Source organism: Setaria italica, chromosome IV (genome assembly GCF_000263155.2).
Source record: "Setaria italica strain Yugu1 chromosome IV, Setaria_italica_v2.0, whole genome shotgun sequence".
In the NCBI taxonomy this organism is placed as follows: domain Eukaryota; kingdom Viridiplantae; phylum Streptophyta; class Magnoliopsida; order Poales; family Poaceae; genus Setaria; species Setaria italica.
In genome coordinates this window covers 357397-380405 of record NC_028453.1, presented here as the reverse complement: position 1 = coordinate 380405, position 23009 = coordinate 357397, and the positions used below count along the sequence as shown (strand labels likewise).

At 47.0% G+C, this 23009-nt stretch overlaps 5 protein-coding genes across 6 annotated transcripts; 2 read left to right on the top strand and 3 right to left on the bottom strand.

The window, feature by feature from the left end:
• Window positions 1-650: 650 nt before the first annotated feature.
• LOC101772945 (WAT1-related protein At3g30340) lies at window positions 651-3024 on the bottom strand. Its single transcript, XM_004964241.4, has 5 exons — window positions 2307-3024; window positions 2062-2124; window positions 1456-1990; window positions 1197-1348; window positions 651-1109 (listed from the first exon to the last, which is right to left on the bottom strand). The coding sequence occupies exons 1-5, from the start codon at window positions 2498-2500 to the stop codon at window positions 971-973; spliced, it is 1083 nt and encodes a 360-aa protein (XP_004964298.1). The 5' UTR covers window positions 2501-3024; the 3' UTR covers window positions 651-970.
• Window positions 3025-5842: 2818 nt separating this feature from the next.
• On the top strand, window positions 5843-8362 carry LOC101772541 (60S ribosomal protein L9). Its single transcript, XM_004964240.4, has 3 exons — window positions 5843-6305; window positions 7140-7262; window positions 8031-8362. The coding sequence occupies exons 1-3, from the start codon at window positions 5943-5945 to the stop codon at window positions 8115-8117; spliced, it is 573 nt and encodes a 190-aa protein (XP_004964297.1). The 5' UTR covers window positions 5843-5942; the 3' UTR covers window positions 8118-8362.
• Window positions 8363-8991: 629 nt separating this feature from the next.
• On the bottom strand, window positions 8992-10875 carry LOC101772136 (uncharacterized membrane protein YjcL). Its single transcript, XM_004964239.3, has 4 exons — window positions 10558-10875; window positions 10247-10476; window positions 10004-10114; window positions 8992-9921 (listed from the first exon to the last, which is right to left on the bottom strand). Exons 1-4 carry the CDS (start codon window positions 10830-10832, stop codon window positions 9191-9193), a joined length of 1347 nt encoding a protein of 448 aa, XP_004964296.1. The 5' UTR covers window positions 10833-10875; the 3' UTR covers window positions 8992-9190.
• A 1277-nt stretch (window positions 10876-12152) lies between these two features.
• Window positions 12153-14950, bottom strand: LOC101773931. Its single transcript, XM_004966530.3, has 4 exons — window positions 14580-14950; window positions 13709-13970; window positions 13466-13533; window positions 12153-13034 (listed from the first exon to the last, which is right to left on the bottom strand). The coding sequence occupies exons 1-4, from the start codon at window positions 14706-14708 to the stop codon at window positions 12711-12713; spliced, it is 783 nt and encodes a 260-aa protein (XP_004966587.1). The 5' UTR covers window positions 14709-14950; the 3' UTR covers window positions 12153-12710.
• A 1607-nt stretch (window positions 14951-16557) lies between these two features.
• Window positions 16558-18841, top strand: LOC101771212 (probable polygalacturonase). Of its 2 annotated transcripts, none has more exons than XM_004964237.4 (3): window positions 16558-16714; window positions 17089-17548; window positions 17635-18841. In XM_004964237.4, the coding sequence occupies exons 1-3, from the start codon at window positions 16679-16681 to the stop codon at window positions 18594-18596; spliced, it is 1458 nt and encodes a 485-aa protein (XP_004964294.1). In that variant the 5' UTR covers window positions 16558-16678; the 3' UTR covers window positions 18597-18841. The 2 variants fall into 2 exon arrangements, with proteins under 2 accessions (XP_004964294.1, XP_004964293.1); XM_004964236.4 differs by having other exon boundaries at window positions 17086-17548.
• Window positions 18842-23009: the final 4168 nt, after the last annotated feature.

Genomic DNA, 23009 nt, shown 5'->3' with positions numbered 1-23009 from the left:
CGAGAATTAGTCCATGATTTGACAATGTGCTGCTACAGTAACCATTTGCTAATGATGGATTAATTAGGCTTAATAGATTCGTCTCGCTGTTTAGCCTCCATCTGTGTAATTAGTTTTATAATTAACTCATATTTAGTCCTCCTAATTAGCCTCCGAATATTCGATGTGACATGGACTAAACTTTAACTTCAGGATCCAAACACCCCCTAACTCCTGGATATTACATCTCACATTATATATGTGTTGTGTGTATCTTTGCATACGCCATGTATGTGTGTGGGTCAAGATCTACTGCATATATAATGTATATAGTGAGTATTTTTTTTACTTGTTTTACCATGGCGAGCTATTTCTTTTTCAGTTTTCAGTTTTATATATACTCATCTTTATTCCTACTCAATTTCTATTCAAGAGTAATATTCATGCAGTGCACTAGTGGAAAGAGCCAGGAAGTCACTTGCAGAACCTATAATTAATCATAGTACTCTCACAAATTTGTTGCGAAACTATTGAATTTACTAGCTGTTATTGTGGTTTATGTCGATTCTAACAGAATTATATCGATTGGTATTTGGTTATTGAACTCTCTTCCCCCAGAGAACGAACCATATGTTGCAGAACGAAGTTACAATTAACAGTATGTACTTGTATTATAAGAAAAGGTGAGCAGGTGCCTACATATAATGTGCAGAAAATCTGCTCTCCAGTACTCTGTATATATTTGTCAAGAGGACTACAAAATGGGTGATAGTGAGTCCTTCTATGATGTTGCTATCAGTACGATTTAAGATGACTCTACTGTTTGGATTAGAATCTAAACACTTTGCTGGCACCAGACTCATCTGAGAAGAACATCATTGCCCCTCCTGACACACCAAAAGAGAGAGAGAGAGAGAAAAGGGGCTAGGGAGATCTTATTGCTGCAACTGTTACAACCCAACGCCCAACAGTCAGTGGATGGTGTCGATCTTCAGGTGTGCACCGCCTGCTGCTGCTGCTGCTCTTTTTCAGGGTCTTCGGCAACCTTTGGAGGACAGTGCAGGGCATCCTGCCTCTTGCCCCACAGCAGGAGATACAGCCCGCCGATCACAAGAACCGATCCCAGCACGCTGCACAACAGCTTCAGTTCATCAGTGCCTGGGTAATATTGCCAGCTATGTATGTGTAATTCAGTTCAGCAATGTTAGGTACAGTACCTTCCGAGGTAGAGCTGCTCGTGCAGGATGGAGAAGTCAATGACGGAGACGATGATCTGCACGACGGGGATGAAGGCGGCCACGAACACGGCGCCCCTCTTCTCGATGCACCATGTCACCAGCACGAACGACACGCCGCACCCGACGATGCCCTGATCGATCCAAGACAATTGATGTTCAGAGTCTATGCAACGCTGACAAGGTACGAGACTGAAGCAAGGAAGAGTGAATTATTCAGAGTTGGTGGTTACAGGCTTACAGCGTATAGGACGGTGAGGATCTGGAACTTGCTGGTGATGATCCATGGCGTGATGCTCCGCTGGGTGCAGAGGCCGACGACGGCGACCTGGAGGAAGCTGAACATGGACATGAGGGCGTTGCAGGAGTAGACGTGCGGGTACTTCCTGGCGAGGCGGCCGTGGAGCAGGAACCAGCAGGAGAGGCAGACGCAGTTGCCCAGGATGGCCACCGTGCCCAGCGTCCACTTGCCGCGGCTGACGGCCTCCGCGGCGGCTCCTCCTCCCGGCGGCCGGTGGTGGTGAGAATGGAGGTGCGAGCCGGCGTGGGTGAGGGCGACGCCCTTGTAGAAGGTGAGCACCATGGCGCCGCCCAGCGAGACCAGCGTGCCCGCGAGCTTCGCCATGCCCGTCTTGCACTTGAGGTTCAGAGCTTCTGACCGCGTGGCGACGGCGAGGAGGAAGGTGAGGACGGGGGCGATGTTGGAGAAGGCAGTGACGAAGGTGGCCGTGGTGTAGCGCAGGGCCACGAAGATCATGTACTGACGCAGAGCAGCGCTGCAAGTTCATCTTTCATCAATGTCTTGGTCTTGTTTCAGAAGAAATAATCAAACATGCAGAGTGAGTACCCGAGCGCCGCACTGACGAAGATGTAGGCGAAGATCTCCAGCGTCAGCTTTGGCCTCGACTTCCTGAAATTCAATTCAATTTAACAATTTGGAGCAGAAAATAAAATAAAAAATAGAAGAAGACATGCTGGTGTGGTGAGCAGCAACAAATTCAGAAAATAGAATGCATCCTCCTCCCCTTCTTTTTCTCGAAAAGGAAAAGGAGAAGGAAACATAATAATAAAGTTGATGACCGACCGACCGACCTCTCCTTGAAGAATGCTATTGGCGCGAGGAAGACGGAGGCCGTGAGCTGCTGCAGCGTGACGATGACGAGCGGGTTCATGCCGCCGTCCATGGCCACCTTGACGAGCGACACCATGACCGCCGCCACCACGTTGAGGCAGAGCATGACGGCCACCGGCAGGCCGCCGCCGAGGCACGACCCCATCATCCCCATGCCCGCCGGTATGCTATGGCAGTGGCTGCTGATGACTTGCTTGCTTCAGACAAGCTAGAATCCCAGCTGCAGGCGGCAGAATTTTATAGTGTCTTGGCCCGACCAGGCGATTCTCCTCTTGGCTTGGGCGTTGGCGAGAGACGAATGCTATACTAGAAGCAAGGGAGGAGAGGAGAGAATCGTTTCAGGTACGCCTTTTTTCCCTCTGAAGAAAAAGATGGGCGAGATTGGGTACAGAAACCTAGCTTAGCCGGGTAGTGGATGCAGTGGAACTGTAGGCCGTCTTTTACATCTTTTTGTGTGTGGGCAATGATGCAGTCGCCATTGGGATTGCACATCCTGACCCAGAAACACAAATGTGGCCACCCCTCTTTCTTTCCCAAAGGCACGGCTCCTCCTTTATTTGCCACTGTTTGAGATGGTTTGATATGCGTGCGCGTCCCTTTTATCATCTGCACTGCTTCTGCTTGCAGTGATGAGTGAAGTACTGCTAGCAACTAACACTTTGATCGACGTATGTAGTAGTCTATCTCTGCTTGATCTGCTTCTCATTCAGACATGCAGAGGCATCTAGCTGCACTTGGTGAGTGAGTGAGGCATATGAGAAGCAGTTAATAAAGTGATCCATCCATCGACAGAGAAAGAGAATATAAGCATATAGCATTTCTCTTCTGTTGCACGCGTTCGTGGAGCCGGAATAATCCGTGCCCAGAGAAAGTAACAATAAACTAGTAGTAACATTTACCGGAAAGCGTTTATTCGATCCCTTGTTGTAGCGTCATGGTGTCGGCGAAACATTAAGTTACAAGGCTTCCTTCTTTTTGTAGTATAAGGCCTGAAGACCATGCTCTAGCTAGCAGATTCAGATGAGGAGGGAGAGAGGTGAGAAAGGAATGGTAGGAGTGGGGAGGAAAAGGAGATGGAGGAGGTGACCTGAAACAGGAGCACACGCATGAGCCTGCTGTTTTGCTGTCACTCAGTTCGGTTGGCAAATTGTGTCGATGGAGACACCATGCATATGGATCCGATGCTACATACGTACTCTCTTTAGCTGCGATTGCCGGAAAAGAAAAAGGCAGAGGAGTCAGCCGAAACGACGTCTTCGGCCCATGCTTAAATCGCTGTACTGTCAACTAGTATCGCTCAGGCCAACGCAAAGGCATGCGTGATGTGAGCTCTTCTTTCTTCTTCTTCTTCTTCTTCTTCTTCTTCTTCTTCTTCTTCTTCTTTCCTTTCTTTTGTTAGTTAACTGATTGCATTGCATCGCATTCTTGTTGGACTAGTAATTTGATTACTTGATCGATCGAGCTGATGACATTGATTGCATTGATGATTTGCTTTCTGAAAGCAACCTCACTTTGACAGTTATTTGATTATATTGATGAGTCATGACCGACCCTTTATGCTATTTCCTCACTCATATATCTGGTGTTCTCATCAATTAAATAGCTAGCTGAACTGCATATCCATCTGTGAGCTGTGCATATGCTATGCTATGCTATGCCAGAGTGAGTGAAAGCCTGACATGAAACGTGTGAGTGCTACTACTACAGTAGTGGACGTGCCGACACACATGCTATTACTATTTGTTCATCCATCCATGTGGAGATGGGATGAGATGAGATGAGAGATCCATGACCATGACAGCGACAGATGATCAAAGGATTACCGCCCCTATGCTAGTATATATCTTGAGATACAAGACAGAGGGGGGGAACTGTTTCAGTAGGCTGCCTGCCTGCCTGTACGTAGCTAGAGTTGAGTGATCTGTGCTGCTAATCGATCGAGCACATCTTGAGCCTGATCACCATTCTGCATCTGCAAGAGGCAACCCATGAGTTTTCAATTACTGAATTCGGCACTGCACAGTTGCTAGCTCTTCCTACTTGGCAACAGCATCGTCTATCATGCATGGTATTCATCTGACTACAAGTACTCGATCAATCGACACGCAGACAGACAGCTTGTCGTGGAAGAACATGTGCAGTAGCATTGCTTTGCCTACTCCTACACGACGCGTAGCTTGCACTGCATGCATTGGTAATTGGTATAGGCGAGCCATGACTACGGATCGGAGCACTCGGCGATCTTGAGGTTCAGGGCCACCTCCATCGCACTATAGTGTAGCGTAGCGTTGTGTTGTGTTGTGTCTCCTCATTTCTGCCAGCGAGGCATCAACCTTAGCTTGCTTGCTTTTTTCCCATGCTTCGCTGTGCATAAAAGTCATACCATGCAAAGTCTCTTGCCAAAAAAAAAGCAAAAAGGACTCAAGCTTCGACTTAGGGGTGTTTGTTTCTTTAGGAACTCCTAAAATTCATGTCACATCGAATGTTTAGATACTAATTAGGAGTATTAAATATAGACTAATTATAAAACTAATTGCACAGATGGAGACTAGTTTGCGAGATGAATCTATTAAGCCTAATTAGTCCATGATTTGATAATATGGTGCTACAGTAAATATGTGCTAATGATGGATTAATTAGGTTTAATAGATTCGTCTCGTGAATTAGCCTCCGTCTGTGTAATTAGTTTTATAATTAGCTCATGTTTAGTCCTCCTAATTAATATCTGAATATTCGATGTGACATAAATTTAGGAGGTCCTAGAACCAAACACCCCCTTACTTGTAAGCTACAAGGCATCCCAGCTTCTCGTCAGCTTAAAACAGAAGCTGCAAACATGCGTATGATCTGTTTGTCTGAATTTTCTAATAACTTCTCAGCGTGAAAAGCTATAAGCTCAAATAAACAACAAATTTATTGTGCAACTTCTGAAAAGCTAGAAGTTCAAAAAAATAAAGTGTATTATGAAAATTTGGAAATCTTAGTTTTGTGAGCATTTTGAGCTCAGAAAGCGAAACACATCTCTAGACGTTAGTTTTGGCTTTTCAGGAAAAAAACCACAACATCAACTTTTTCAGACAAACAGGTTTATAGTGTTATCTAATGTGGTGAAAGATCTACCGTGTGCTCATGTCTATCACTTGTCTTGTTGTGTATACCACGTAGTTAAGTCGTGTTGATTATGATGTTTTGGACCTCTAATGACATGCTTAACAAGTTTTAGGACCCGCGAATTCTTGGCAACTGAGCAATGTCTGGCAACAGTTGCGGCCCATTTAGATAGGGTTTAGGGTGGGGCTGACGCGGCGCTGCTGCTTCTCTCTCTTCTCATCCCATCACAGTCGCCCGGCCCGCCATCGTCCTCACCCGCAACAGTTGCGGCCCATTTAGATAGCAAGGCCCATTACCTGACCGCTCGCGATCCGACGGCTGAGATCCTCGCATCAAACCCTACATCGGCTCCTTCCTCCGTATATAAATAGTCTGCTCAGATCAAACCCTCCTCCCCCGCCGCCCTCCCGTTCGTCTCTCTCGCCGCCTCCGCGCCGCCGCCTCCTCCTCCCCTCCCGCGCACCCGTAGCCGCCGGCGCAGCAAGATGAAGACGATCCTCGCTTCCGAGACCATGGACATCCCCGAGGAGGTCACCGTCAAGGTGGCGGCCAAGGTGGTCACGGTGGAGGGGCCGCGGGGCAAGCTCACCCGCAACTTCAAGCACCTCAACCTCGACTTCCAGCTGCAGGAGGGCGGCCGCAAGCTCAAGGTCGACGCCTGGTTCGGCACCCGCCGCACCATGGCCGCCATCCGCACCGCCATCTCCCACGTCCAGAACCTCATCACCGGCGTCACCAAGGGATACCGCTACAAGATGCGCTTCGTCTACGCCCACTTCCCCATCAACGCATCCATCACCAACGCCAACACTGCCATAGAGATCCGCAACTTCCTCGGCGAGAAGAAGGTGATATACTAGCACTGCTACGCCTTCCATTTTTCGCGTTCTATAGTGTTTTTGTTTGATGTGGTGATCAGCTGCGCCTTGTGTTCTTGTCTAGTGTTACAAGCCGATTTACACATTAATAAATCCCTAAAGTTCGTTAAGCGAATCACTTGGGATCAAGTCAGCCCAATCAATATATAGGCAATTAAACATGTGTCACTCACACTCTAGTACCGCTACAGATTCCACATAGAGCTATCCGTTAGCATAAAATTGCTGATTAATAAACCCTACTTAATTTGGTTGCATTGAACCTGTTCGCCTAGGCGGGTCTATGTTTTAGTTAGATGTTGCTATGCTGTGCCGCGTTTGTATATGTAAACAAACTAGCATTTCTGGGCTGGTGATGCAGTTATTTGGTTAGTTAACAGTCTTCCAAACCTGGACCAGGTTTAATCTTGCGCGCGAGCAGGGAATGTTAGAAATGTCATGCACATCGTGACGCACTTTCTAAACTATTGTGTTGAAGTTATCTTTGTTGTTATGACAGTAAGCTCTATGCACTAGTTTCTATATTAGTAAACCAAGAAATCTTTAGTCTTGAGATCTGATGTGATACATAAAGGTTTCAGTTGCTTCGCTTTTCAATAGTTGACAGATATCATTCAGTGCGTACTTGTTCAAATGTGGTTCTTTAAGCTATGAACGGAAGAAATGTTCTACTTTAATTGTAGATCCAGTTCTACTTTGCCATTCTGTGTTTGTGCTTTGTCTATACCTCAATGTGCACATGTGATCTGTATCTCTTGTACAATGCAACAAATTGAAGTGTTCTGATTTTTCCCCCATGCACAGGTGAGGAAGGTTGACATGCTTGATGGTGTGACCATCTTGCGTTCTGAGAAGGTCAAGGATGAGCTCATCCTCGACGGCAATGACATTGAGCTCGTCTCACGCTCTGCCGCCCTCATCAACCAGGTGATTATGCTCTCTTTCACTCTTCCCAATGCCATTGTGCCATGTGCTTTGATGCAATAGATCACGATTAGTTGTTCCCGCTACTGCTATTGCTTTGTGATTAAACTACTGCTGTAGATATAGCCAAAGTTATAGGAAATGAAATGTCGGATGGTACCAGAGTTCATCACAGGGTCTTACTTGTGGTTGTTTTGGCTTTGACGCGTATGTGCGCATCACAGTGTAAAGTTTGTGCCACAACTCACTAGTTCTCTCAAATAGAATTTAAAGCTTGCTGTTTTTACTTGCTGACTTTACGATCCACACTGACATGTGTAAGAATCGATTATCCATGTTGAACACTAGTTTCTGGCTTTATAATTCTGGCGTTATAACCAGTGTAGCATCTTGACGTGTTTAGTAATATTAACATGTATGTGCACGCCACATTTTGCTGGTGTAAATCCCATAACTCATCCTAGTGTGACCTAGGGTGGAAAATGCTCATTCCAAATCATTTATGTGATGAATACAGTTAGTGAGCAAATGTTATTTTGTCGTGCCATGACAATTAATTGATAGTCTGGTAGTTTCCAGTAAACAATGCTTGGTTTGCTCCGTAAAGTTTTTGCAAGAGTCTTACATGCAACATGAATTTACTTACTAGTGTTGTTGATTGTTCTTTGATTTGCATTACTACTTGTCGAGTCCTATGATTCTCTTTACAACCTACTGTTTGATTCCTGTCCCATGATTTGCATTGCTGAATGAAGCTCTGTTTCTCTTCAGAAATGCCACGTGAAGAACAAGGATATCAGAAAGTTCCTGGATGGTATCTATGTCAGCGACAAGGGTGCCATTAACGAGGAGCAGTGAGCTTAGTTATCAACTTAGTCAGTAGCTAAAAATGCCTGCTCTGTTTTTATCATCCTTTGGATTGCAATTTTCTGAGACTGAACTTTGTACTGGGTTAGGATGTGTCATGGAGCATGCTATCTTATCCTATATATCGTTGTCTCTGTTTAAGAGTGTGAACCTTGTTTATCATCCCCTAAAGATATTTGACTGCAAGCATTGGTGGTTGAAACGAAGATGAGAGTTATCTGAATTTTCTTGTTCAATGATGTGCTACTGAATGATTTTGTTTTTTATGTTTATATGTTGAATCCAGTTTTAAAAAGCATTAAACCCTGTAAACGCTTGGATGATACTGTGAAATAAGCATCATGCTCGTGATATATCTTGCCAGGTGGACACAAATTAGCCTTCGTGGAACACATAAATTGGTGTACTTTGATTATTTTCAAATGGAGACATGTAGTGAGTGGATGTTTCATATATTTGCTGTGAGTCAGTTTGATTTGATGTATAATTGTGAGGTAGAGTTAACACGTAGCGGTAGAAGCACAATATTTCATCTCCCTTCAATGTGATTGAGGTGCAGTGTTGCAAAAGTTTGTCAGAAGCATTCGTGGTTGAAGCTAAGATGGACTTGTATTGTCTGGATTCATTTGTGCTCATGAATTGTCTCACGCTAGATTTTCGTTCTGTTAAATCCACTTTGAAATGGTCATTAAACCCGGGAAAGGCTTAGTGCGTTCTGCGTGAAAGGGGCCATTAGGATGCTCTATTTCGTTCGCAGTTTGGCACGGTATTGCCCCCATCTCACTGACGCAAACTGTATGAACCGTAAGAGGAGTTTGGTTCTCAGAAGACGATTACAATAACCATTTCTAAAGGGCATAAAAACTGAGAGACAACTGCAGTGGCCGTATGCATTTGATTGATTACAACTGCAGTGGACGAAAATCTGATTATAACTCTCTATGTAAATCTCACGCTTTTTCAAAAAGAAAAATCCTCTCCATGCGATTATGCAGCGGTTAAGCCTAACAAATGCGACTGAGACGGTAATTACTAGTAATTAGCAGAAGCAATGCCAGCCATGGCTAGGCACACATTCTTCTTAGCACCAACATGCCAAATCCGATGCCAAGGAAGGTGGCAATGGAGATCCCGAAGATGCCGACGAGGATGCCCGGCACGATGAGCGAGCTCCAGCCTTTGGCCGTGGCCATGGCGGCCGCAGTGGTGGGGCCGCCGATGTTGGCGTTGGAGGCGATGAGCAGGGGCTTCCTGTCGAGCCCCACGAGCTTGCCGACACCGAGCAGCACGGCGAGGTGGACGGAGACCTGCACCAGCGCGAACGCGAACACGCTGGGCGCCTTGGTGACCGCGTCCACGACGTTGCCGTTGGCGCCGACGACGGTGAAGAAGAGCTGCATGAGGATGAGGGCCATGGTCTCGCCGGCCGGCGCCAGCTTGCCGAGCTGTCCAGGGAACGCCGTCGCCAGGAACACCACCAGCGCTGTGACGCAGGGCAGGGTGCCGCCCTGGAAGCCCAGCCGGTCGGCGATGGCCGAGCCGGCCTTGCAGATGACGAACGACAGCGCGATCGCCGCGCCGCCGTTCAGCACCGAGAACCGGCCGTCGCCCTCGGGCTCGCCGCCGTCCTTCCGGCCGTCTGTGGCGGCATTCTTGGGCTCTGCTGGTATCTTCGATGCCAATGAGAAGAGGATCATGAAGTAGAGCGCCGAGATGAGGTTGTCTGCAGCGACGCCGGCGGCGACAACGGATGGCGTGATGCCGAGAGCTTCCGAGACGGCGACGAAGTTCACCGCTGTTGCAATTGAGACCATGGTGGATCAGATTGATGATTGTGGATATCGATCATGGCTCTGTCCAGTAAGATAAGAGGTTACCTCCACCTATGTAGCTGCCCATGAGCGCGGCTGCGATCTTCCAGCTATCATGACCGAGCGATCGCATCGGAACCAAAAGATAAGCCACCGTCGTGCCGATAATAGTTGCAACTAGCATCAAAGATTCAGAAAAGTCTCTGTAATTACTTACACTGATTCAGTGAGAAAGCTTGCATCTTGCGAGGCAAGAAACAAACGCCAAGCGGGACGATTAAAGAATGGAATGGGTCAATACCACTATACCAGATCCGATGAGGAATGCCTTGAGGAGGTCGCCGGTGGTGCGGACGACGCGGCGGAGGTCGGCGCCGAGGAGCAGCAGGGGAACGGCGGCCGGCAGCAGGTACTCCATGACGGCGCCGTGCGCCGGCGCGCCGGGGGATATCAGCCCCGCGGCCGTGGCGGCGAGGCCGGCCAAGATGCTGACCAGCGCCCCGCTGAGCGCCGCGCCCCACGACGTCTTCTCCTCCGACCTTCATCCATCCATCGTGTCATGTCAGTGAGTGCACGAATGGAAATCGGTCAGTGTGCCTCAGCCAACGGAAATCACATACCACGTGCCGAATGCGGCGGCGGAGAGGAGGAAGGCCCAGTTGCCCCAGTGGTCGCCGGCCGCGATGGCCGGCGTGGCGGCGGCTCCCGGCGGCCGCAGGGCATGACGGCTTAGGCGAGGGGGGGAAGAGGAGAAGGAGACGCGCTTGTCGTAATGGTGGGTGACGCAAGTGTGCGGCCGCAGGAGCTCGGGCGGGCGGAGGAGGAGGCAGCGGTGCGTCGACGGCGAGGAGTGGTTGGAGAGGAGCAGAGCGGCGGGTGTTGCCACGCCCATCATCCCTTCTTGTCCGGAACTGCTGCCCTGATCCAACCAAGGCCCCCTTTTCTCGTCTTTTGTTTTGTTCTTATTTTATCCGTCCTTTTTGGGCACATTTCATTTTCTTTCTCTCCCATGAAGAGCAATGTGGAAAATGACATCAAGTGTTGTTTGCTTTGGCTATGGCTACGCCATGCTTGGTAGCTTTTGTTCTTCTCTACTACTAGTCACAGCTTGTCAATCCTAGGCGACTAAAATTGCAACAGATTTCAAGTTTTGTGCAACACCGTACAATACCATGCCCCTCTTGTTCTTTTCACTACAACACCGTACAATACCATGCGTAGTTGACCCGGTGCATTCTCAAAAGGGGTATAATGCAAGCTCACTGGATACATTTGCAAATGCATACTACTACAAAGCGGCCCGGCTCCATCTGTGTGGCTTTGGACCAATTCTTGGCTTGCTTCTGCTTCTGTCTGTTTGTGTTTGCCTTCTTCCAAACTTTTGTTCATCTCACATGTTCTCTATTTTCCCTTTCAACACATCTGTTGACGCGTCATGTCCTTTTCATCCTGCTGGTTTTGATTAACACTTACTTGTTTCATCACAAGAACAAACGAATGATTAAACATCACTTTGTATATATGCAAGCAAGACCAGAAACACGGCATCCCAGTATCATGCATGCTTACACAAATTTCTCGTTGATCCTGGGAGAGACAGCCGTCCATGAACGAATTCCAGAAAACGACGTGATACTGGAACCGAGGTCGTCCAGCCGTCCAGGAAACTTCATCTCCATCAGAGTGCAGGTACGACTGCAACTGCCACACACGCACCATCATGGCACAACTAATGCAAATGATTAGCATGCTCAGATCGAGACATGCCTACGAGCCTTGCAACCGCTCTGCTGCAACTAACAAAGCATAATCCCAAGTTCTTGTCTTGTTCAGCGGCGAAATACTCGGATTTGGCGACATGACAGGTTGGAACCAATTCTCTGCTGAGATAAACATGCACAGGGCATCACAGGTGGCAGAAAGTCCTTGTGTCTAGTAATACCTGTTCTGGTTTTGGCCCTCAATCAGCTGCAAAACAAGTCAAATGATGAGCAGATAGATATTCAGGGTCTGGAGACATACCAGGTTGGCAACAATACTTTGCGTTTGGGATACACAATACATGACATCACAGGCAGGTGCCAAATGGCGTAACTGACAGGTCAATCATCTGCCCTGCACAAGATGCAGACGTGTCTGCTCCAAGGGACACGTATGGACAACGCCAAGTCAAAGATTTCCAGATTCGCACATACACAGACAAACAGCCCAATCATGACTCAAACATACATTACCGGCAGAGTTTCATCATACCTACAGACATTGCAAGATTATTATAAGGAACAGCGTTCTGTTGATGCTACACAGAAACAAGAATTTAGCTGTCATGTCTTGCATTCAGATAAACTCCTCCACGTCTATAAATAGATCACAGGAACAAAGATCAAGCATAGTGCAACCAAGCTCTCTAATACCTCACCCTACACTATCTGCTTCTATCTCCAGCAAAAGAAACGTCTCGTTCACTTCACCAAGATGGCTGATGAAGCAAGCGCCACTCATCTCATCACAGTTTACAGGGCTGAGAGGCAAAGGAGAGTTCGCCCGCTGCCGCGACGTGGACAGATCAAGCTCAAGATAGCGCACACTGTGGCGCACTCCATCGCATCTGCGCTTCTCAGGACCTTTTCACAGCTCCCAGTTCTCGATCAGAAATGAATGTGACAAATTGTAAAGTTAGTTTCCACTGTAGGTTGCTCCCTGTGTAATCTGTTTATCAGAAAACAGCAGCATGTAGAGGTTGCTCCTCTCTCTGCATGTAATGGTGCGAACTTCATGAATGATCCCGTGGTCCATTATTGTCACTTTCCATGTGTTGCTCCTGTTTTGCGTCTTTAACTTGTTGGTCAGCATTGTCTGATTCTGATTCAGTATCAGAGCATTCGCTATCTGAACTATCTACACAGACTAGACTCTTTGGTGGCTTCATACTCATACCGACGATACTTCTGATCCATGTCCCCTCGAAAAGAGGATTTCTTGTTGAGGTTGAGCCACCCGTATCCTCCACGTTTGATGAGCCGCTTGATGATGTGCCAGTCAAAAATGTTGAGGCCACTTTGCATGCAGTCACAATTTCCTTTTTTGCTTGTTTCAGCTGAGTGGAAAATAAAGCATTGATGAAGTTCAAGCCAATAAAACAACTAATTTTTATTCGGGGATGGTATTCCCAATGAATAAGGCTACTGCAATTTTTGGACCTACCAGCAAACATTTTTGTTTTTTGCATACATGTTCTGATAGCGACACGACAGTTTTCATTTAGATTCCCTATTTCCCTGCAGATAGCATGTGCATGCATTTTTGGGTGGTTCTTCATGGTTTTATCTGTTTCATTTTGATTAACATGAGGTACGATTTACTTGCTATTAAGTTTTCCAAGAGTGAGACACTGAAAAAAAAAGTCTAGAACATACACATAAGTACATAACTTTCAGGGGAAACATATCAAACTCCAATGGTACAAAATATGATGACAGAATTTCAAGAGAAAACATAACATTAGCAGATAAATACCAGAGTGTATACCTTCACCGCTGTAGTTTCAGCAACCTCTAGAGCAGCATCACCCGCATTTGCAAAGCGATTGACCCAACCTGCACATAATCCATCAGTCTGAACTCTGAAGTTGTAAAGCAGTTTAATTTTTGAAAATTTTCATGATTCGGCTTCATTTCAAAATAAAGGGCGTTTAGATTGCAGCAGTCAGTATAAACAAGGAACAACCAAATAATTTTATTTATGAGCCAAACAGTAAGAAATTGGAAGCACCTGGAAGTTTGGGCACTTCAAGCTTTTCGCAGAAGGTATTACAGAAGTGATTGCAGTTTCTCGACAGGAGTTCATATGACTGTCCAGGCCACTCCCAGCTCAATTCCCTTAGTATTTGGTTCACCTTCAGAATACAGCAGTTGGTCTTCCCAAGAACTATGGACTCACGATAAGTGTACATCGGATTTTTGCATGGGGGGCAGCTAAAAACCCCAGTGCCACGTTCGCAGTAGCCAAATGACCATTCTTCATCCCCGTAGACCTGTTATTTGAGATGTTCAGGAGTTAATCAGGACTCATCTGGCTAATAGAGGTTCAACAATAAGCATGAACTGATGAATACTCAGTAGCTAGGAATGAGGAATCTCATTGCAAATTTAGTCACACTGACATCACGGATAACTTGTTTGGCAGGATGCATGCATCAGTAAAATGCCATCGATGAGAGCAGTAAGGGAGCCTAGCAATCAGTGTTCCCTTTCTAGAGGGCCAGGATCCAAGCCATTTCAGAAAACCAGGCTGAGGAGCAAAATCCGTGGCAACACTATTAAGCTGACTCAAAGATTTTTACCACATGCTGCATTTAACCCTACCCTACTGGTTTAGTACCAAGTCTCCAATTATATTCGAGGGTAAGAAAAGGTACAAGTTTCCCAGTGAGATGACAGTTTCAGGTACACTCTCTTCAAGATGCAGGGTAAATTGGTGGCTAGCAGTTACAGATATACTAGTTTCTACGCTTGTCTTGTCGATTCCAACGGGCAATGAAATTAATTTCTTCATCAAAGCTTTAAAAATATAATAAACCCAATGGCATCAAGACCCAATCGTTGGGGGGCGCTGCAGGCATTCGAAGAGGAGAAAGAATGACCTGGATGGCGGTGTGGAAGATGCCGCCGAGGCCGATGGCGTCCTTGAAGAAGCGGTTGATGTGGAGCACGGTGTTGTCGGTGCCGGCGTTGGCGACGTCGTAGACGTGCGCGACCACCTCCTGGCCCATCCCCGGTGCGCCGCCGGAGATCGCCCCTCCCTTGTGCCGGAGCGGATGACGGACCGGGCCCGCCTGCTGTCTGACGACTTTTCTGCTTTACGCTTTCGTTTTTTAACCCTGCCAGCCTTTTTTCGTTGGTTTTGGTTCTGCAGTCAGTTTCTTGTCGATCTTCTGCCAGATAAAGAAAGGAAAACCGTGTACAGTATTCAGGAGACGATAAACCTAGCTAACTATTAGGATCTGCTAGCTAGTGATGAACGGCCAAGATATTGGATAAGTAAGGCAGGCAACATGTAAAGAAGAGGCGGTCGGATGGGAGGAGTATGTGATGAGGGATTGAGTGCAGGTCACAATTGAATTGAACGATCGGTTACGTGGTGGATGGATAGAAATTAAAGGCCTGGCCTGCTACTAATTGGTTTGGCTTCCTGCCACCTCCATTGTAATATAATGTATGTTCTTTAGCACTAGCTGTTGGTATGCATGCATGCTGCGCACACACTGTCTATCACTGTCGTCGTGTGCATGCATGTCAGCGATAGATGATCCATCGATGTGCCATTGTGCCACCACCACTTGCTTTACATTTCGGCGCAGCTATATAGGCATCTATCAGCTCCTTTTTTTGATTGGTGCATGCAACTCAGATTTCTTTTACTTTTTTAAACGTAAAAGGTACGAGCACTGCCACATCATATAAGGAGAAGAGAGTGTGTCAAGTTTACATTAAGTAGTTTACATAATGAACATTGAGCTCAAACCTCGTTACAAACAGTTGCATTATGAAATGCCTAATCAACACTCGGCGCTCCGCAAGCCCTCTGGCGCATTCGAATTTCTTCCTTGATCAGATGGAATACCTGCCATGGATTGCTCAGATTTCTTTTAACCTTTTGGCTTCTCCGGCTTGATCGTCGGATACGCGTGCATGCGGTGGGCCGGCAAAAAGTTGATGAAAACGACCGAGCACTAGCAGCACACACTCACGTCGTTCGACCGGATCCAAAAGCGGCAGGCATGCAGAGATATATAATGATAATATAGATGGAGAAAATTTTCAGCACCGCCCAGGCCACTACTGCAATGGATCATGGAATTCATTCCCAGCTGATCTGAAACATGCACTCAAACTGAAGCATGCACGCGCAGCTAACTCAGTGATCAACTTCGCACTTGCCTTGTGATCCAGGTGCAGCCAGCCCTGAGTGCAGTAGTCCAATGCAATCCAAGGGAAGAATGCAGCAGCTCGTGAGGTCGCTGGCGTGGCGTGAAGGCCGAAAGCAATAATGCATGCTAGCACTAGCCGCCCGTGATCCACCATCCATCCAGCAACCAATATAATGCAGGGCCTTGACGACAAACGCAGGACACAAACCCAACCAAAACAAAAACTAGGTGCTGCCTGCGACAAACCCAGTAACGTAACTAGTGCTCCCTTAACTTCATAGCGCTAGTATACATTTAAGAAATTCAGTTACCATGCTAAAAACAAATTACTACTAATAAGCGTGAACAGTACAGTGTCAGTGGATGCTAACCTAGCTAGGAATAGTAGAGAAACCTAAAAAAGGACACTAGGCCGGTAGAAAGCTAGCCAAATTTCTTGCGATTCAGGTAACTGAAGATAGCCTGTAAGAAAATATGTACTGCTGCAATGGGACAATGACAAGGACAGTTGCAGATGCAATTTCTTTTCCGATTAGTGCAAAAGGAAAAAAAGAGAATGCAGGAAAAGTTGGTTGCGGATTGCACTGCAAAAGAAAGCCAGATTAATTAAGTGGTTAAATGAATGAAGGAGCGAGTGCTCAACGGTGAGCCAAGGAGTCCTACCTAGTATAAATTGGGCACCGCTCCTGACGCTACCATCCAATCCAATCCACTCCCCCTCCTCTCCTCGCTCCTGTCCTGTGAAGGAAGTCACGGGGCACTAGAGGCCAGGCCACTGCGGTTACCAGCGCCGAGCGAGGCCGGCGGCAGCAATGGCGTCGCCAATAATGCTCTCACCGTTCCTCCATGTACGACCTCACTCTCTGGCTCTCTGCTATCATGTATATATTGTTGCCAGTTCTTGCAAGTCGCTGTGGCCTCGTGTTTCTTCTTCTTCTTCTTCTTTTCTTGCACGGTTTCTCGCATTCATATCTCTAGTTCTGTACTGCAAAACTCCCTGTCGAAAAAAAATGAATTGCTTGCAGGTCCAGATCCGTCCAGTTTCCTCCCTCTCTTTTGCGCTTTCTTTTTCGTCATCAATCATCCGTTCGCTTCGCAACTTGCGCATGCGCACGATGGAATGGCGCACTACTCAAAACGCCTTTGTAGAGCAAGATGCAGGATTTCAGGTATACGGTACTGTAACTCACAATCCTTCTGCTGCTGTTTCTGGGTCCAGCAGCTTGTCCTCCTCCTCGTCGCCGCGTCGGGAACGGTGGTGGCCGCGCGCCACCACCACTCCTCCCCGGCGGAGTCGAGGACCGGGCAGAGCATGTACCTGGCGCCGAGCTGCCGTGCGCACACGGCGTCGCTGGCCGACTTCGGCGGCGTGGGCGACGGGACGACGTCGAACACGGCGGCGTTCCGGTCGGCGGTGGACCACCTGTCGCAGTACTCTGGCGAGGGCGGCGGCGGCGCGATGCTGTACGTTCCGGCGGGGAAGTGGCTGACGGGGCCCTTCAACCTGACGAGCCACTTCACGCTCTTCCTGCACAGCGACGCCGTCATCCTGGGATCCCAGAACATCAGCGAGTGGCCGGTGATTGCCCCCCTGCCTTCGTACGGGAGAGGGAGGGACAAGATTGGGGGGCGGTACGCGAGCCTCATCGGCGGATCCAACCTCACCGACGTCGTCATCACCGGTGAGCAATGAATGTTCTGGAAGAAATGAGTCTTGATACTGATAGAAATCGGTCTGACACCAATGCAAACCGATACACCATTGCAGGGAACAACGGGACGATCGATGGGCAGGGCGCGATGTGGTGGTCCAAGTTCCACCAGAACAAGCTCAAGTACACCCGTGGTTACCTGGTGGAGCTGATGTGGTCCGACACCATCTTCATCTCGAACGTGACGCTGGTGAACTCGCCGGCGTGGAACATCCACCCGGTGTACAGCAGCAACATCGTGGTGCAGGGCGTGACGATCCTTGCCCCGACGCGTTCCCCCAACACGGACGGCATCAACCCGGACTCGTGCTCCCACGTCCGCATCGAGGACTGCTACGTCGTCTCCGGCGACGACTGCGTGGCCATCAAGAGCGGGTGGGACGAGTACGGCATCGCCTACGGCATGCCCAGCGAGCACATCGTGGTGCGCCGGCTCACCTGCGTGTCCCCGACGAGCGCCGTCATCGCGCTCGGCAGCGAGATGTCCGGAGGGATACGGGACGTGCGCGCCGAGGACATCACGGCGATCAACTCCGAGTCCGGCGTGCGCATCAAGACCGCCGTCGGCCGAGGGAACTACGTGAGGGACGTGTTCGTGCGGGGGATGAAGCTGGACGGCATGAAGTACGTGTTCTGGATGACGGGCAACTACAAGTCCCACCCGGACGACGGCTTCGACCCCAACGCGATCCCCGTGGTGGAGAACATCAGCTACCAGGACGTGGTGGCGACGGGGGTGTACAAGTCGGCGGCGAGGCTCGAGGGCATCGACGGCGCGCCGTTCCGGGGAATCTGCCTCGCCAACGTCACGGCGGAGTTTGACAAGTCGAGGAAGTATCCCTGGACGTGCACCGACGTGGAGGGCGTGTCGTCGGCGGACGTGAGCCCGGCGCCGTGCGAGGCGCTGCAGGGGAAGCACGACGGCGCCTGCCCGTTCCCGACGGACACGCTGCCCATCGACCAGGTCACCGTGCAGCAGTGCGCCTACGACGTCCCCAACCCCAAAGGGGGAAACTAAAACTAGCTGCTGTGCTTCACAAGGTAGCAGAAGCAGAGACTACTGCAAACAATAAGGAGGATGGATGGCCATGGCGTGCTTAATTACCAGTTTGGATGTGAGTCTGTGTCAGTTTTCTTACTTGGATCGCACCAACTATGCAAGCTGTTGGATGCAGTCATCAGCAGAGCTTGCATGTCTGATGAATTCAGAATGTTGTGAAACCTGACGAATCCAATCTGCCTATGCATAACACATAAACATGACATAGCTTTGCACCCAGAGGATACAGCAGAGGATGCCAGCCGGCAATTAGGATAGGATAAGCTAATGCGCCATGGCTGCCGATGCCCTCTACACCTCTAGTGTCCTCGCCGGCGCCGGGTCATAGGTACCCATAGGCCATAGGGAGGCAGAGCAGAGCAGCCGCTGTCTCTGCACACCTTGGTGACGACGGCCGCATTCGATTCTCTCTGGCCTGCGTACCTCAGGCCCGTCCGATCCATGATGCTGCTCTGCGCCCGGGAACAACGAATGGGACATCCAGGTCGGCTCCTAACTTCCGGCCCATCTTCTTCTTCTTCTTCCTCCTCCCGCGCCGCCTCACCTCCGCCACCGGCCAACCTGCCACCACCGCCAGACCTCCACGCCGCCCCCGTCCTTTCCTCTTCTATGGCCGCCAACCATTGGAGCCCCCACCCCTAACAACCCCAAACCCTAACCCCTCCACCGCCTAGACCACCGCCCCTCCTTAGCTCACTCCTCGCCAGCGCGCGAGAGTGGTGGCACCATCGTCCCGAGCTACCAGAAGGAGATCGGCCGCACGAATCTCAAACATTGGAAGCCTCTACATCCTGTGCTTTTGACGGCCCAAGTACACCACCTTTCTCCATCCATCTTAAAAAAAACCAAAAAAGGACTTATTCCGAATTTAATTTTGCACATGAACATATGTGTGGAGTCACAATAGTAAATGTGACGTGCCTGTTACCTATGAAGCACTGTGCAACTTGGTCGATTTCTGGAAGAATATTGTTTGTGTATAGTTTGTAGGTCTAGCGTGCGCACAGGGGTGTGCGTGGAGCTTGTATGGATGTAGGGTGTGTTTACGTGTAGTTCATATCAGTGCCGACCCTGAGGGGGGGGCAAACGGGGCGGCCGCTCCAGGCCCCCGATGCTGCTGGGCCCCTCCCCATATACGTATGTACTACTAGTATTAGGAATAATAGTATATTTATTTACTTGACCCAAACACCAAAAGGTCAAGAAGGCAACTGCAAGTCAGCAACACATTAGTTGAGAAGTAAATAGGCTTAGAGCCCAGCCCAGGAGGCCTCCTACAAATCTGCTATGCCCAGCGACGTTACAGGTTCGCAAGCCGCCGCGTGATATAGGTTTTCGTTCCGAGTTTCGACGATTCGCCGACTGCGGAGTGCGGACTGCAAACGGCCAAGTTTTGCAGATCACTAGACGCCAGGCCGGACTACGCCATCGCCTGATCGCCAGCTGCCCGGGGCCCAGCTTCTGTCAGACTGTCACCGTCGCCATCATTAGGTTCTCTTCAGTCTTCACTTCCTTTTAATCTCTCAGTTGAGAATCAAACTCATTCATTAGGGATTAGGGCGCACTAATTTTTTTCTTCTAATTTCAGCAGTACGAGAAAGTATGCTTCTGGAAGTGCAAAAAGGAAAAAGAGACAACGAGTAAATGAGTTGAAAGAATCACAAAGAGGATCTATAAATAAATTTTTTAAGAGTAACATAAGCACTTCAAGAGATCCAGATGAATTGGCCATAGTTGTTGTGGATGAGGCAACTAATGTTACTCCAGAAGATGTTACAGAAGACAATGTTGAGATCAATCCAGAAGATGAGGGACCCATAGAAGACAATGTTGACATCAACATGGATCAAAACATCACGAGTGATCATGATGAGGACCTAGTTTGTACTATGAATATTTATGATCCAAGAAATTGGGATAAATTTGACAATAAAGCAAGGGACATATTAGTTGAGAAGGGGCCCATAAGAGAAGAGAAAATTGTCTTTCCTATGGATGCTAATTCAAGACATTTTTCATATGATCATTACTCCAGAAAATTGAGCAATGGAGAGGTACGTGATAGAAAATGGTTAGTTTATTTAAAACACTTGGACAAATTGTTTTGCTTTTGTTGTAAGCTTTTCAATTCAAACAAATGCAAGAGTTCATTGGGGAAAGATGGGTTCAGAGATTGGAGACATGTTAGTGATAAGCTGAAGGAACATGAAATTAGTGTTGAACATATGACCAATATGAAGCCATGGAATGAATTGAGAACTCGGCTGAAAAACCAAGAGACAGTTGACAAAGAGTTACAACAGTAAATCTCAAAAGAGAAAGAACGCATAAGGCAAGTATTATTAAGAATAGTTGCTGTTGTGAAATTTCTTGGTAGGCGTAATTTGGCTTTTAGAGGATCCAATGAGCAACTTTACAATAATCTTAATGGTAATTTCTTAGTCTGTGTTGAGATAATTGCAGAATTTGATTTGGTAATGCAAGACCATCTTAGACGTATTCAAAATAAAGAGATTCATTATCATTATCTCAGCCACAAAATTCAGAATGAGTTGATTTCTCTTATGGCTTCTGAAATTATAAATTCTATCATCAAGATTGTTAAAGAGGCCAAATATTTCTCTGTTATCCTTGATTGTACCCCAGATATTAGTCACCAAGAGCAAATGAGTTTGTTGGTTCGATGTGTTAATATGACTGATGGTAAAATTAAAATAGAGGAGTACTTTCTTGGTTTCTTGAAGGTAGAAGACACATCTGGTTCAGGACTTTTTAGTGTATTGGTTGATTCCATAAAGTCTTTTGGTCTTGATATTGATGATACTAGGGGACAAGGTTATGATAATGGATCTAATATGAAAGGAAAACACAAGGGGGTTCAAAGGCGGTTGCCTGATATAAATCAAAGAGCTTTGTATATGCCATGTGCTTGCCATAGTCTTAACCTCATTATTTGTGATATGGCTAAATCTTGTAGCAAAGCTGTCACTTTTTTTGGAATTGTGCAACGGATATATGTATTATTTTCTGGTTCTACCAAAAGATGGAAATTTTTGCTTAATCATGTTGATGGTTTATCTGTGAAATCTTTGTGCAACACTCGTTGGGAGAGTCGGATCAAAAGTGTCACAGCAATTAGATATCAAGCACCATAGTTAAGATTAGCTCTTCTTAAATTAAGTGAAAATAGTGATACTGAAGCTAAGGATAGAAGTGATGCAAAAAATTTATATGAAGTGCTTGGCAGCTTTGAGTTTATATTTGGCATGGTTATTTGGCATGACATTTTATTTGCTGTGAATAAAGTGAGCAAGAATTTGCAATCACCATCCATCTCCATAGAGTCTACGTTACAGCATATCGAAGGCATGATAAATTACTTTAATACCTATAGAAATGAAGGGTTTGCTTCTAGTATGATCATTGCCAAAGAAATTGCATCTGAATTGGGTGTGGAGCCATCATTTCCAGTAAAGCGTCGTGCTCTCAGAAAGAAGCACTTTGATGAAATTGATTCTAATGAAACCATCTTGCAAGCTGAGAAAGCCTTTGAAGTTGAATAGTTTTTAGTTATGGTTGATATGGCAACAAGTTCATTGAAAAGTAGATTTCAAGAACTCGAAGCATTCAGAGAAATATTTAGGTTTTTATTGAGTTCAGCAAACTTGAAGTCCTTGAATAGTTCTGAACTAAAAGAGTGTTGCACAATATTGGCTGCAACTTTCTCTATGGACGGTATATCAGATATTGATTTAAATGATTTAATCTCTAAGTTAAGTATGTTGCGGCTTACTTTGCCAAATAAACCAATGTCAGCTATAGAGATTTTTGAGTTTGTCACTGAAGTGGATTGTTATCCTAATACTTCCATTGCTTATCGTTTCTTATTTACTATGCCTGTAAAATTGAAATTGTTGAAGAACCATTTGAGATCTACAATATCTCAAGAGAGGTTAAATAGTTTGGCAATATTATACATTGAGAAGACACTATGGGATGAGATTGATACTGATGCCATAATCAACGACTTCGCATCGAGAAATGTTAGAAGCAATTTTTAAGATAAATTAATATGTATAATTATTTCGTATGAACATTGCTTTTCAATAAATGTTGAGTGTCAAAAAATTTATATATACATGTTAAGATTGTTTTATCATATTTATAAGGGCTCCTGAGCTTGGGTTGGGCTCCAGGTCCAAACAAACTCCGGGGACGTTTGGTTCCCTTTGCTTATTTTTAGCATATGTCACATCGAATGTTTAGATACTAATTAGGAGTATTAAACGTAGACTATTTATAAAACCCATTACATAAGTGGAGGCTAAACGGCGAGACGAATCTATTAAGCCTAATTAATCCATCATTAGT